This window comes from Pimephales promelas, chromosome 10 (genome assembly GCF_988280905.1).
Source record: "Pimephales promelas chromosome 10, fPimPro1.hap1.1, whole genome shotgun sequence".
Taxonomy (NCBI): Eukaryota; Metazoa; Chordata; class Actinopteri; order Cypriniformes; family Leuciscidae; genus Pimephales; species Pimephales promelas.
The window spans coordinates 32,892,641-32,907,366 of NC_142778.1; the positions used below are offsets into that span (position 1 = coordinate 32,892,641).

At 38.2% G+C, this 14,726-nt stretch overlaps 2 protein-coding genes across 3 annotated transcripts in view; one reads left to right on the forward strand and one right to left on the reverse strand.

The window, feature by feature from the left end:
- Positions 1 to 1,086: 1,086 nt before the first annotated feature.
- Positions 1,087 to 4,139, forward strand: tmem170a (transmembrane protein 170A). The gene is made up of 3 exons (XM_039684244.2): positions 1,087 to 1,516; positions 2,456 to 2,626; positions 2,705 to 4,139. Exons 1-3 carry the CDS (start codon positions 1,378 to 1,380, stop codon positions 2,833 to 2,835), a joined length of 441 nt encoding a protein of 146 aa, XP_039540178.1. The 5' UTR covers positions 1,087 to 1,377; the 3' UTR covers positions 2,836 to 4,139.
- A 1,445-nt stretch (positions 4,140 to 5,584) lies between these two features.
- Positions 5,585 to 14,726, reverse strand: part of carmil2 (capping protein regulator and myosin 1 linker 2) — a 46,650-nt gene continuing 37,508 nt past the window's right edge. The window contains exons 34-40 of one of the 2 annotated variants that reach the window (XM_039683969.2): positions 14,243 to 14,347; positions 13,796 to 13,832; positions 11,455 to 11,523; positions 10,750 to 11,097; positions 8,370 to 8,477; positions 6,066 to 6,161; positions 5,585 to 5,947 (exon numbers count right to left, since the gene is read on the reverse strand). In XM_039683969.2, the coding sequence (XP_039539903.2) occupies positions 5,742 to 5,947; positions 6,066 to 6,161; positions 8,370 to 8,477; positions 10,750 to 11,097; positions 11,455 to 11,523; positions 13,796 to 13,832; positions 14,243 to 14,347 (969 nt within the window). In that variant the 3' untranslated portion in view covers positions 5,585 to 5,741. Of the gene's footprint in view, positions 5,948 to 6,056; positions 6,162 to 8,369; positions 8,478 to 10,749; positions 11,098 to 11,454; positions 11,524 to 13,795; positions 13,833 to 14,242; positions 14,348 to 14,726 lie in introns of both variants that reach the window. The other variant, XM_039683968.2, reaches the window with a different exon arrangement.

Below are 14,726 nucleotides of genomic sequence, written 5' to 3' on the forward strand. Positions count from 1 at the left end.
TTCAAGTTTTTGTTAGGTTGTACCAACCTTGTGCTAAAAAAAGAAATGACAGAAAATGTTTTTATATATATATATATATATATATATATATATATATATATATATGTATTAACAAAATAAATAATAACAATAACTTGATTTTTTATTATTACGGGTAATTAAAGGTAAAATAGTATTATTAAGGTCATTATTAAACGTAATACAGTAAATAAATAAATAAAAAATGCTGCCCTCCTGGCTCTTCAACAACAAAACAATGTATTATTAATAATAACAATAACTTGATTTTTATTATTACAGGTAATCAAAGGTAATATAGTATTATTAAGGTCATTATTAAACATTGTACAGTAAATAAATTACTAAAATTCTGCCCTCCTGGCTCTTCAACAACAACAAAAATCTATTAATAATAATAATAACAATAACTTAAAGGTAAAATATTATTAAGGTCATTATTAAACGTAATACAGTAAGTAAATTACTAAAATTCTGCCCTCCTGGCTCTTCAACAACAAAACAATCTATTAATAATAACAATAATTTGATTTTTATTATTACGGGAATTAAAGGTAAAATATTTTTAAGGTCATTATTAAACGTAATACAGTAAATAAATTACTAAAATTCTGCCCTCCTGGCTCTTCAACAACAAAACAATCTATTATTAATAATAACAATAATTTGATTTTTATTATTATGGGAATTAAAGGTAAAATATTATTAAGGTCATCATTATTAAACGTAATACAGTAAATAAATTACTAAAATTCTGCCCTCCTGGCTCTTCAACAACAACAATAATAAATGGGGCTATTATTAACGGTAATCAAAGGAAAATTATTATCATTAATGTCATTATTAAAAGTAATAATAACAAAAATATAGTATACATCTTAATAAGCTAATTTTTTATCCATAGTCTACATGCCTGGCTATTTCAACACTCCACAATTTAAGAATAGAATAGAATAGAATTAGCAAAATACAGTCATTCCATCCATATGATATGTGAGTCATGCTTTATGGCTACCGCGAAGGGACATGCGCTACAGCCATACAGGCCCCGCCCACAAGCCTGTCGCAAATCGCAGGTGACAGCCATGGTGACAGCCATGGTGACAGCTAGATAATCTCCCAAACCTGACACAGTTGTGGTCGGTCGTTAAAACTAATTTTCCTGGTTTTTCAACTGTATTCCAGAGCATCGGTAGTGCTTTTAGTTTAATGAGAGTAAATCCGCGCACTCGTCGGGTTCGCGCAGTTGAAGTGGATGTTGATGCAGTTGGAAGAGCATCTGTGCTAAAAACAAACGCTCTGCTCAAGCCCACATTCCTTTTCTAATGCTGTTATTCGGATTTGACACTTTTCTCACGCATGATCGCAGTGTTGGTCTTAAGAGAAATTCAGGACGTGGAGATGGGATTCGTTCAGCAGATCCTCAGTTTGAATTTGGTACCGAGGACAAATGCAACCAACTGCGGGAAGAACGACACCTCTCTGTGCGATTTCTCCGGTCAGTCTCCACGCCACAGCCGACATTACTCCTCAGTTCGACCAGCTCATGTTTGTGCTACTATGAGATTCAGATACTGTTATTGTGTTTAATCATTTGTATGACTTTACAGTGAAAAGGTGGTTAAGCTTTCAAACTGATAATGGGTTAGCAACTAATGCTAGTGTGTTAGCTTGTCCAGCTAATGATACTTGTGTTTGCTGAAATGGTGTTACTGAGAGACATCTATCTATCTATCTATCTATCTATCTATCTATCTATCTATCTATCTATCTATCTATCTATCTATCTATCTATCTATCTATCGTTATGTCTGTCTGTCTCTCTATCTGTCTGTCCATCAATCATGATATCCGTTGTTCTTTCTATCTGTTGTTTACCTACCTATGTATATCAATCATGTTCTATCTAACTCACCTATCCGTATTTCTATTTATCTATCGATCGTTCTACCTTTCTGTTCTGTCATCTATCCATCTATCATTATGTCTGTCTGTCTAACAGTCTTTTCTAGCCATCTATCTATCTATCTATCTATCTATCTATCTATCTATCTATCTATCTATCTATCTATCTATCTATCTATCTATCTATCTATCTATCTATCAGTCTTTTCTAGCCACCTGTCTACCATTTCATTCATCCCTCTGTCAGTGTGTCTATCTTGTTCAAGTTGAAATGTGACAGAAATATGCAGTTGAACATTTCATTTACAGGATTACTTACAGCACACAGGCTTGTAATATAGCAAATGACGTTTCACCACTAACTATCAGTCTTAAATTCCACGATGCCAGTCCTTCAGATCTTTTCTTAGATTCCGTGGGAGATGTTTACATCACAGGCGTGGGAAGCTTCGATAGACTCTGTTGGCTGATCTTAAGACTTTGAATGTGTTTCTTCATGCCGCTGATGTTTTTCTTTCTTTTTGTTTTGCAGAGATGTGGTATGGGGTGTTCCTGTGGGCTGTGGTGTCCTCATTGATGTTCCACCTGCCCGCCGCCCTCCTCGCTCTGGCAACGCTCCGCAGACATAAGATGGCACGATTTTTCCCAATCGGCATCCTGCTCATGGCTATCATCGGCCCGCTCTTTGGAGGGGTTCTCACTAGTATGTAGCTCGTTTTTTTGTCTATATGTCAGAAATGATGAATATGAAATTTGCATCATACAAAATGTCTTCTCACAGGTGCAGCTATAGCAGGAGTCTATAAGGCGGCTGGGAAGAGTATGTTCTCCTTGGAGGCGTTGGTGTTTGGAGTGGGACAGTCGTTGTGTGTGTTTATCATTTCCTTCTTCAGAGTGTTGGCGACCCTGTAGCACTCAGACATTGGCACACCAGGCTGCCGTCACCTGAGCGTCATATGCAAAACACGGAGGCCTTACTTCCCAAACAGTCCCAACAGTTTCCTTTGATACAGAACAGTGAGTGCACGGAGTAACAAGAAACCTTACGAGCTACCTTTAAACTTGTTACGGGCGGAGTCATCGTGCACGTGTGTTTTATTGATCGTTACGGATGACGTTTTGTTTGTTAGTTTCTTTCAATTTTCATTTTATTTTATACAAATTTGAATGAGGTAAAGATGTACATACTAAAGCCCATTCCAGCTCGCTCTTAAATTACGCTTGAGAGGAACTACTTGTATTCACTTTGCACTGATTATATGAATCCTTTAGGCCAAAGGCTAGAAACTTCAATTTGTTTCTCTTCTGTATATTTTGCCCCAGATCGTGGGCATATTTGGAGAGATTACAGTTGAAACACACTTGTCTGTGGACTTTGACATTTTAATCGTTTCCCAGCACAGGATTTTGTGAAGTCTTTTTAAGAATTGGTTTTCCAAGTGGGCTCCAGGATTTGGCCTTCGCATTGAATATTTCTGTATATATTAGAGTGATATAATCTTGCTTTGACACATGTTTGCCCATAAGATTCTCACCTCTTATGCCTAATATGCGAATGTAAACCAGATTTCAGCTGAAACCATATATAGAATCACTTAAATCTTCACCAAAGAAATGATAACACTAATCTACAGCTGTTATACGTTTCAGATATTGCTCATAATTAGCTCAAGATGTTTAATGACTAAATCGAACAAAATTGCTACAGAATGTACAAAATTATAAGTCGTTTCAGAAACCCAAGTATATAAAATAAGTATAGTCACTCATATAGATGTTACATTAACAGCAAGAGGTGTAAAGCTGGTTTTTAGACTAATCTGAGACATCTAAACCAAATTTAATTCTCAGTTTAAGCATTTGTAGACTTGTGTTCTCCCATGTTACAAGCCCTCAGGAAGTTCTTGTGTTCTGGAAGATTCATTCAAAGCTCGTGTGTGCGATTGGAGCGCGCACTGAAAGCTATGCTTTATTTGTCTGAGCCTATGGTCTCTCAATTGCACAAAATGGATTTATTTTTCTAAAGTCAAATCATTGATGGTGGAGTGACTGCTCATTGTTTTTGTGGTCTGTCTTCTTCTTGAGAAATGGATTTGCTCTTTGCGACGTGATAATTTCCATTCATTTTTTTCTGGGCAAGTTTAATTTTCTTACTGTATAAAAAGTGCCAATTGCTAGTATTTTCATGAAATAAAATGGTTTAGATTATAATAACACCACCTTGTTTTGATATGTTAACTTATTATCCTCTGGTTTGGGGTGTAATATGTTGAACGTGTGCCTTGGATATGAAAATATATGCTGAAAGAGTTGTAAAAACAGTTTGGTTTCATTCCAAGTGGAGGGCGGTTTACTCACGCCACTCTCATCTGTGGTTTAGTGATGCTTCTGTGTTCTCCAGCACTTCTACACACACACAGATGGCTCTCCTGTGTTCCATTAACATTCACCAGCCAAATCTGCACAACCGCCACTGAAGAGAGTAATGAGCTGCAGAGTGATGACTCAAATCATGTGGGCTTTTCTGCTGAAAGAGGTCTGCTTCTGTATTGGAATTAAAGGACATTGGTTAACACTTTACTTGAAACGGTGTGCATAAGACTAACATGACACCTTCATAATTGTGACATGATATATGGAAGCTTTATGCATGTTTGTGTCAACTAAACTGCCATTAAGTGTCATTCGCTCAGTTATGACATTTTGAATGCAAATATGACATTGTTTGAGATGACACCTTGACATTAACACATCATAACCTGTCAGTGTCTTTGTCATGACAACTTGACATTACTAAGGCAACGCAACCTGTCATAAACATGACATATATTAATTATCAAACTTAAGAAAACACGTAGCTTTATGGGATAACATTACATTAAACTGTCAGGTGATTGGTTTTGACATTGGCCGTCATGAAGTCATTATAACGTTTATAAAACACTTGTTGAGGTCACGAAAATATTCGTGACACTTATAACTGAAAGCCAACCATGACAGTTTAACTTAATTTATTGTCAAGTTGTCATGACAAAGACATCTTTAACAACGTCATATTTGCGTTCAAAATTTCATTATTGAGTGATAGAAATTAATGTTTGGTGTGTTTTAGCTTACCTCTAGGGCATCCAAGATAGGTGTCTTTGTTTCCACTGTAGTTTCAATTTTGATATTTTTAGGTCGAACCGTTCGTGTCTATCAGTCATATAGGCCTAATGGAGTTTTATGGGGTCCACCTCAAAGAGCATGCACAGAAAAGTCCAAATTAAACATGATTTAATGACTCGTAAACGTAAGTTTCTGTTAGGAAAACGCCGGAAGTGATCTCTCGCGCGTGTACATCACTCATTGCGTTTACACAGAGATATCGGATTGTATGAACATATTTATTAATAAATATTTATATAAAAACATATTTATGAATTTATAAACATATCTGAGTGACGTACACGCGCGAGAGATCACTTCCGCAGAGAGAAGCGTTCGCCAAAATATATAATACCAGATTTACTCTTCTTTTTACTTGTAATGTAGGTAACGTTACTTTTAATCAAATCACACCGGCAAACGTTTCATTGCCAGACTTCCTTTGACTCGCACCAAATGGAAGCTGTGTTAAGGAAAGGAAGAGGGATAAATCCATGAAAAAAGTCAGGACTCGTTTATGACACAACAGAATTCACTTTTTAATCATTATTAACAAGTAGATGTATTGATTTACTCTTCTTTTTTTAAACGCATTTGTTCATAATTCATTCTTTTGTACATAATCTGACGTGCAAGGCAAAGGTACACATAGAAAATAGATTTGCGCAGGGTCAGTCCATGTGTGTCTCAGGTGAGGGGGATTCAGTTCTTTGGTCTGATGTTTCTCCCTGCGTTGTGTGCTCCTCTGAGACTGTCTCGCTCCTCTCCTGGTTGGTCACTTGCTCGCTGGGCCCGGATGGGCTTTGCTCTGATTTGCTGTTTGTGACTGTTGTGCTGTCCGTCTGATCAGTGCTGTCCTCCTTCTCCCTAGATTTCACTGTGAATGCACGTGATGAACACGTTAGTAAGATGTCTAATGGAAGTTCTGTATATAAGACTGTATATATAATGGTGTCGGAGTGGAGTTAACCTCTTCCTCCGCTCACCTTCCTCACCCTCGGGTAAATCCTCAGAGCAGGGCGTCAGTTCCCCCAGGTTCACTCGCTTTCCCCCCGGTGACCTCTGCCGTCTTGGCAGCGCTGCCTTTAGCTCTGAAAGAGGCCGTAATAACAACGCATTATTGTTTTGTTTGTAATTGTTTTGTTTTTAATTTTGAAAGCAAGAATCGACTTTGTCACTTTTCAAAGATGGCGCTTTTTGTGTTTTAAAGACCACATGAAATCAACATTTTGTGGCTGTATTTTGTCTACATGCTCCATCCAAAAGTCTGGGGTCAGTATAGTGCTGGGCGTTATACCGGTTCATACCGAAAACTGGTGTATATTTTTATTATGATATAACCTTTTAATATAAAGAATAGGTCTATTTTTTCTCGAAAGAATAGGTCTATTTTTCTATCCTGCACATAAAACGTGTTCAGTGCAATCTCGAATCTCTCCTCTTCCCCAGATAACCATTGTAGGTTATAAGAACGTTTTCATAATGCTCCCATTAAAGAAGCTGTTTGCAAGATTGTGGCCAAAACTGGTACTGCAATCATTTTCAAATTAGGGAGTATCCCCCATGACTCGAGGTTGACAGATATGCTGCAGGATCCAGCAGGAATGTAGGCTGCTACGAGAAGCTTTCAATGGCAAGTGACGAGTCCTTTTCTGTTAATTATTTATTTCGGACTTTGTAGAGTATTTCGGATTCATATCGAGTTTTTTTGGGGTTTCGCAACACTGGACTTTTTTTATCCGATTCTGACACGTTTGTATCTGCAGCTGGGGTAACTAGAGAAGAGCTGGCAACCCGAATGCCGCAACACTACTGAGTCAGAGATTGGTTGGTAGATCGGTGGAGGGTGGCGCATCAGACCAAAACTTGACAACATCAACATCAGTCAAGGGCTATGACTTCACTTTTTAAATGACAATATCCTGGCTGGACTACTGTTGTCAGTGATATAATATTATATTTGAAATGAACATGATTTCTAGTGACATATCAGGGAAAATATATGATGAAATACATTTCTTGCATACACCTCCTTTAAGTTATAAAAACGTTATTGCTGAATGTTCTAGGAACATTCAAAACGTAATTTTTTTAGACGTTGTATTAACATTATTTCTTGGTTATAAGAACGTTATTCAAAACGTTATAAGAACGTTCAGTTCTCCCGTTAAATAAACGTTGTATTTTAAAGTTAATTCCTGGTTATAAGAATGTTATTAGAATGTTAAGAAATAACAATTTTATTAAATGCTTTGAACACCTCATTATGCATGAAAAAAACATCATAAAGCGTAAAACTGTCTTAATTAAAAAAAAAAATAAAAAAAAAACGTGTTATAAATTTTTGGTCAAACTGCCCAGCACTAGGTCAGTAAATTTTTTTCTTTTAAATAAATGAAAAAAATTTTTTTACTTTCAATTACTTAAAGAATCATATAAAAAATGTAATAGTTTCCACAAATATTAAAGGATTAGTTCACTTGAAAATAAAAAATATGTCATCATTTACTCACCCTCAAGTTGTTGCAAACCTGTATGAATTTCTTTCTTCTGCTGAACAAAAAAGAAGATATTTTGAAGAATGTCTGTAACCAAACAGTTTTTTTCCAACTATGGAAGTCAATGGGTCTGGTTACCGACATTCTTCAAAATATCTTTTTTGTTCAGCAGAAGAAATAAATTCATACAGGTTTGGAACAACTTGAGGGTGAGTATTATGATGACTATTTTTATTTTAAAGTAAACTATTCCTTTAACCAGCACAACTGAAACTAAGTGTTTCTTGAGCCCCAAATCAGCATTTTAGAATGATTTATGACACTGAAGAGTAATGGCTGCTGATAGCTTTGCTATCAAAGGAATAAATTACAAATTATATAAAATGACAGTTTAAAGGAGTAGTTCACTTTTAAAAAACTTTTGCTGATAATTTAGTGAGTAAATTATCAGCAATTTTTTTTTTAAGTGAACTCCTTTAATCAAATAAATGCAACCTTGGTGAGAATAAGAGACTTCTTTCAAAAGCATTAACACATCTTACATACACCAAACTTTTGAACGGTAGCGTTAGCATATATACTAGTTGACTCCAAAAAGTTGTTTGACACATTACTCCTAATAACACCTGCAACTGACTATATATATATATATATATATATATATCTTCTTCAATGTGTAATCAATGTCACATTGACAGTTAAAGCAGCATTACATTATTACTCTTCAAACATCTCCCTCATATTACAGAGCGCTGCTCAGAAACACAAGGTGACATATTGTGAGTGACATCAGAGGCTCACCCTCAGGGTCAAGCATGGTGGCGTGTTGGAGGAGTGAATCCTCATGGACAGACACGGCACGGCGCTGGGGAGAGGGCTTCATGCGGGGCCGTGGAATAGGGAGGGTCTCTATGAGAGGAAATACGGTCAGACTGGGTCCGTTCTTATAAAAGACATGAACACAACACAGCACAACGTCTTTTAGGGACTTTACAGGACGGTGGGAATGGGAGAAATTGAGGACAACATTACAGTCAGGATTGGAACCTGTGACCCTTTATGTCATGAGCGTAGGAGCCGTCACCGCGCCACAGCTATGAACATCAAAAGGTCTTTTACAACAGATTCACAAATGAGAAAAATATCTGCATCAGGATGTATGGAGGAAGGGTGGAGCTTGAATGAAAATAAAGAATAAAATGACAGGCTACTCACTGTCCACAGAAAATGCTGACACGTACGCAACACTTGACACCGCCAGGGGATGTTCAGCCAATCTCATTATCACAATATTCATATTCTCACTTATGTGGTTATTGCACTAAGATAACATTTAGAGATACAAAGAGTATTTTGGACAAACACTCAAAAGAATGAATGCATTTTCATCAGGGCCCATTTGCTGCATCAGTCTCACAAGCATTGAATTACTGATGGGATAGGGCTAACTGAATTGCGTTCGGACTTTGAGAGCTTTAAGATCAGCCATCGAGGGAGGTGTTGAATGAAAACAGACACCAGTTGAGTCATTATGTGGCCCTGCGTTATTATTATGAATTTATTTAGACAGGGACGGATATCATGAAGGCCGAGTGTGAGTGCATGCATGAAACGAAGTGAAAAGAGCAGAATAGAAGACAGACTGTCAATCAATTGAAGGGATATTCAAATAAATATCATTTTCCATCCATGAAACCACCCAGAGTCCCATTCTTTAAAACAACCGGCTCATAAGAGTCATTTGTTTTGAGAACTGGACTAACCTGTGTTTTTGATTCACTACAAAGAACTGGTTCATAAGAGTCATTTGTTTGTGAACTGGACAACACTTGTCAAATTTTATAGTTATTTTTTGGACAACTCAATGAAAAAAGACTTATTTTTCTGTATTGTACTTTCTTTTTTACTGCATCCCATTAGATAAAGGAAGATAATTCACATTTCATAACAAAATATAATTGCATTAATAGCCATAGCCCTAAACACCTAAAAGGAAATAGCATAAAAAAGTCGACATTACTTATGCGCTTATATCAAGTCATTTGTGAAGTCACTATACTGATAATCTTGCCCTCTCTAAAATAAGTTAGAGTTTGACAGACACCTTGAAGGTGAGAAAATATTAAGAGGGTGAAAAAGTAGAATTTAATATTTGGGGTGAACTATCCTCTTAAAGGGATAGTTCACCCAAAAATGAAAATTCGGTCAGTATTTACTAACCCTCATGTTGTTCCAACCCCGTAAGACCTTCGTTCATCTTCTGAACAGTGAATTAAGATATTTTTGATGAAATCTGAGAGCTGGATCACTCCTCCATACTTGTCCATAGGCTTCTTGAGGGATTGAAACTTGACGGCCTCGAAAAGTTATTAAAGACATCGTTAAAATAGTCCAAGTGACTACAGTGGCTCAATCTTAAGTTTATCAAGCGACGAACACTTTTTGTGTGCTAAAACAAACATAAATAACGACTTTATTTCAACTATTCATTTCCTTCTCTTTGGGCCTCTAGTCAGTTAAACGTCACACGTAGGCTCACTATTGGCCGACGCTGGTCATGTGTGTGATGCGTGTGACGTACAACAAGATCAGCCCAGAAAGAGGGAAATGAGTCGTTTTTGCGCACAAAATGTATTCTCGTCGTTTGATAAAGTAAAGATTGAGGCACTGTAGTCACTTGGACTATTTTAACGAAGTCTTTAATAACTTTTCGGGGCTGGCAAGTTTCAATCCCTCAAGAAGCCTATGGACTAGTATGGAGGAGTGATCCAGCTCTCAGATTTCATCAAAAACATCTTAATTCACTGTTCCGAAGATGAACGAAGGTCTTACGGGGTTGGAACAACATGAGGGTGAGTAAATACTGACCGAATTTTCATTTTTGGGTGAACTATCCCTTTAAAACAGGGGTGCCCAATCCTGCTCCTGGCGATCGACTGTCCTGCACAGTTCATCTCCAACCCTAATCAAACACACCTGAATGTGATCCTAAAGACCTTAATTGGTTGCTTCAGGTGTGTTTGATTAGGGTTTGAGATTAATTGTGCAGGACAGTCGATTGGCAGGAGCAGGATTGGGCACCCCTGCTTTAAAACTAATTTTCAACAGCAAATTACATGAAAACTAGCCATCCAAACCCTGCATGCTGCATCATCCCCACTAGACTGACAGGGAGGCAAACCTTCAGTGACGGACTGTGCTCTCTCTGCACGCTCTCTGATATCCGTGCTGAGGATCCTCCGTGGCGAGGGGGCTGGAGGCGTCTCTTTGCGGGGAGATGGGGTCGGAGGCTCCTGCTGGGGCTGGGGGTGAGAGATGGTCTCGGACACCTCTGCCTGACCATCCTGAGAAGGGCTGGGGATCTTGGGAGTGACCGTGGCTGTCCGTGCTGCCTCGCTACCGGGAAGTAGAATGGGTTTCATGGCCGGTTTAGGGGGCAACGGCCCAATAGGACGCTCTGGAAGTAGCGGCCTTTCTGTACGGTGGAAGTCTGTAACACTCTGGGTCACTCGAGTTGGTCGCCTGGTGTCTGGAGAAAATATGTGGTTTAAACTCAGCATGAAATCAATATTGATGTTTGTTTTTGACCTTGTAATTCTTCATCAAAATGTCATACGTCAATATTCTGATGAAAACTACAGACTTCTTGCTGGTTATGACAGACATCTCCAATCATTTAGTTTTAAACTCCACCCCTTCACACAATTGACTGAAAATTCGCATTCAAATTTGCCTCAGTCCAAATTAACAACTGATGGATAGAACAATGTCCCTGCCCAACATTTTTCACTCAGATGTACATCACAATATGAAAGAAAAGATGTCGCGACTCTTAATAGTCATCACTACAATGAAAATTACTGAAGCTGGGTGATTCATTTCTTACCTGAAGAAGTGGACATTGTGCGAGGTTTCATAAATGTAGGCGGAGGCTCAGGTTTGTCAAGTATGGCCCCTAAAAAGCAAGCAAAGTGTACTGAATAATAGGGGAAATGGCTTGACAGACCCATGCAAATAATGCTTCATATCAACACCAAATGCATGCTGAGCTGTTCTAATGCATAAGAATAAATAGGTTGAAAAGGATTTCAGTCTTTTGCTGTTTGCATTAATCATTTACATTTATTCATTTAGCTGACGCTTTTATCCAAAGCGACTTACAAGTGCTATATATGTCAGAGGTCACACGCCTCTGGAGCAACTAGGGGTTAAAGGGTTAGTTCACCCAAAAATGAAAATTCGTTCAGTATTTACTCACCCTCGTGTTGTTCCAAACCTCTATGCGTTTATTTGTTCTGCTGAACACAAAGGAAGATATTTGGAAGAATGTTTTAATCAAACAGATCTCATTCCCCATTGACTACCATAGTATGTATTTTTTCCTATATGGTAGTCAATGGGGAATGAGATCTGATTGATTAAAACGTTCTTCCAAACATCTTCCTTTGTGTTCAGCAGAACAAATAAACACATAGAGGTTTGGAACAACATGAGGGTGAGTAAATACTGACAGAATTTTCATTTTTGGGTGAACTAACCCTTTAAGTGTCTTGCTCAGGGACACATTGGTGTCTCACAGTGGATTCGAACCCGGGTCTCTCACACCAAAGGCATATGTCTTATCCACTGCGCCATCACTACCCCATAATCATAGAAATATGTGCAGATATATGGTCTTTGGCATACTTACAAAATATATACTTGGCTATATATACAAAACACACACAGGGATTGTATATAGATATATTAAACAAACAAAACAAATACCCCTTTTCCACCAAAGCATTTTGAGAGCTGGTTCGGAGCCGGTGCCTGCGCGCGAACTAGTTCTTTGTGTTTCGACCATAGACTGTAAAAAAAGATGGACAACGCCCCTTCACTCTTTTCCATCAGAGAGAACTGAAGCCGCCAGTGTCCCGATATGACGCTGACATCTTGGGACTTGAGTCTGCGGACTTGCGTTTTCAGGACCAGTCATGCGCAGTGGTGAGCAGGAAGTAAAGCCGCGAAATCAAGGCCGCGCCCTCACTCTCGCTGATTCAAACGCCCCGCACTTTCATTAATTGGCCTCTGTCTGCTTCGGGGTGTCTGCTGATTGCAGAACCTCGTTAAAATCCGCTGGTGCTTCAGTGACTACCTCGCACAGAGAACCTGTCAATCATATCGTCACAGCACCGTTTTTATAGCATCACATAACTAACTAAAAACAACTTATTTTAAAAACGAACACTTGAAATTACATCAACGAGATAGAAACTATCTTTGGATAAAGGATGTGTGAAGTGTAATTGAATTGTTTAGTTGGTCTCGCGTCCCGTTGAATAACATGGGGAGGTGGGGTTTATGACCTATACTAAGACCGGTCACAGGGGGGCGATCGAGACGTTTTGGCTTAACTTTTGAGGGCTTGTGCGGCACGCTTTGTTTCGACAGCCAAAGAACCGGTTCTCGGCTAGGAAAACTGGTTCCAAAGCGGCACCAACTCTTTGCTGGACTAGAACCGTTCTTTTACCCCGTCATGCTCACATCGGGGGCTCGGGCGGGTTTAGATGTGATCTAAACATCATTTCTGATCATAATATAGGATCGCAAAGCCAGGAAAAACATTTGCAGAAACACGATGGAGTCTGCCTTTGTAATTTTATGCTTGAAGTTGGCGCAAGCGTTTCTATTTTTTTTTTTTACATTATAAAATAAATGGAAAGAAAAAAAAAGACAAGACAGGGGGGTACATAACTAATCTGAAAAGATTACATATCAAATGAAAAGATTAAAAGACTTAACATATTTCAATTGTTTTTAAAGCCTTCTTGGTACATGAGTTAGAGATAATCCCAAAGTAATGCACTTGCAAGCGTTTTAGCTAAGAGGTATGGCGACGTACACAGTGACGTAACGACGTCGTTCGCTGGGCGCTCTACTAGTCAGTGGAAAAACAAACTGTTCTGAAAAGGTTCGCAAGTTGAACCAACTTTTTTGGTGGAAAAGGGGTAATTGAAAACAAAGACTTGCGACATGAATTAAGGTAAGAAGAGAAACTTCACTATATTTTGCATCTCACAATCAGTGAATGACCTAAACACATTAGAAGCACACAAATGCCACAGTATCATGTGACTCTCTAGCAGTCACACCTGAAAACCCCATTACAGAAACCCTGAGATCACCACCGTCAAATCTCACATCCGAGCACAAGGCCTTAACTGTAGCTAAATAATGAGTCTTACCCTCAGAGTTGGCTTTCCGCAGCTCCTCATCCTTGCTCTGTAAGAGGATAACACTGGTTTAAATCAGATGCCTAGTGAAGTAAGTGTATAATCTCTAATTCACCCACACCTTTTTTCATGCAAGCGATTACTGTGATACTGCGGTTTTAGCAGAGTGAGCGTATATTACTGGGGGAAATGAGTTTTTGCTTGATATGAGGCATTTATGCATCACCAAATTCAATAACAGCAAATTATTTATGACCATTAATAAAGTTTAAAAGGTCTTCAGAGAAGAGAACAGAGTTCTTCGATTAATTCAGTGGTATAAGTATATTCATAAGTGGTATCTGTTTTTCTAAGTAAAAATGTTTGACAACAATATACTACTCAAGTAGGAAGTAGGAGAGACACATTTCTAACATACTAGATAGAGAATTGAAGCATCAATGAAATAGCCACACTTACCGGGCTCTGTTTGGTGTCAGTAGGAGATGTTTTGGTGACTCCCATGCGGTGAAGCATAACATGGAGACGCTGTTCAAAGCTGGATGAGCTCTCCGATGCATGTTTCTACACAATGACCCGAAAGTTTAATTCTTAGAACATTACAAATAGAACAAGAAACATGTATATGACTGTTTTTAGAGAACTTTTTAGGATGTGAGATCAGCCATAGATAAAACAAGAGTCAATGAACCACTAAAAATGACGGCACCCTCTCATCCGGAGGAACCAACAGCGACCAATCCATTTAAAACTGACTCACGGTCTTTAGCATTAGCAGACAGAAATCATATTAAAAAATGGGTTTTAGTTTTCTTTTGATTATTTTATATCTATTTCACTGGAAAACAAAACTTAGAGACAAGACAATGACTTTTTAATGTGTACCATCTGACACCAAAGCAACATTCTGCCATTGTGCTTTTATTGTAAGGTCTTAAATGAA

Excerpts from the sequence above, each read along its gene's own strand:
- tmem170a (XM_039684244.2), top strand. The coding sequence starts at position 1,378 with ATGATCGCAGTGTTGGTCTTAAGAGAAATTCAGGACGTGGAGATGGGA. Across the intron at positions 1,517-2,455 it reads CTCTCTGTGCGATTTCTCCG|AGATGTGGTATGGGGTGTTC; the intron begins GTCAGTCTCCAC and ends TTTGTTTTGCAG. Across the intron at positions 2,627-2,704 it reads CTTTGGAGGGGTTCTCACTA|GTGCAGCTATAGCAGGAGTC; the intron begins GTATGTAGCTCG and ends GTCTTCTCACAG.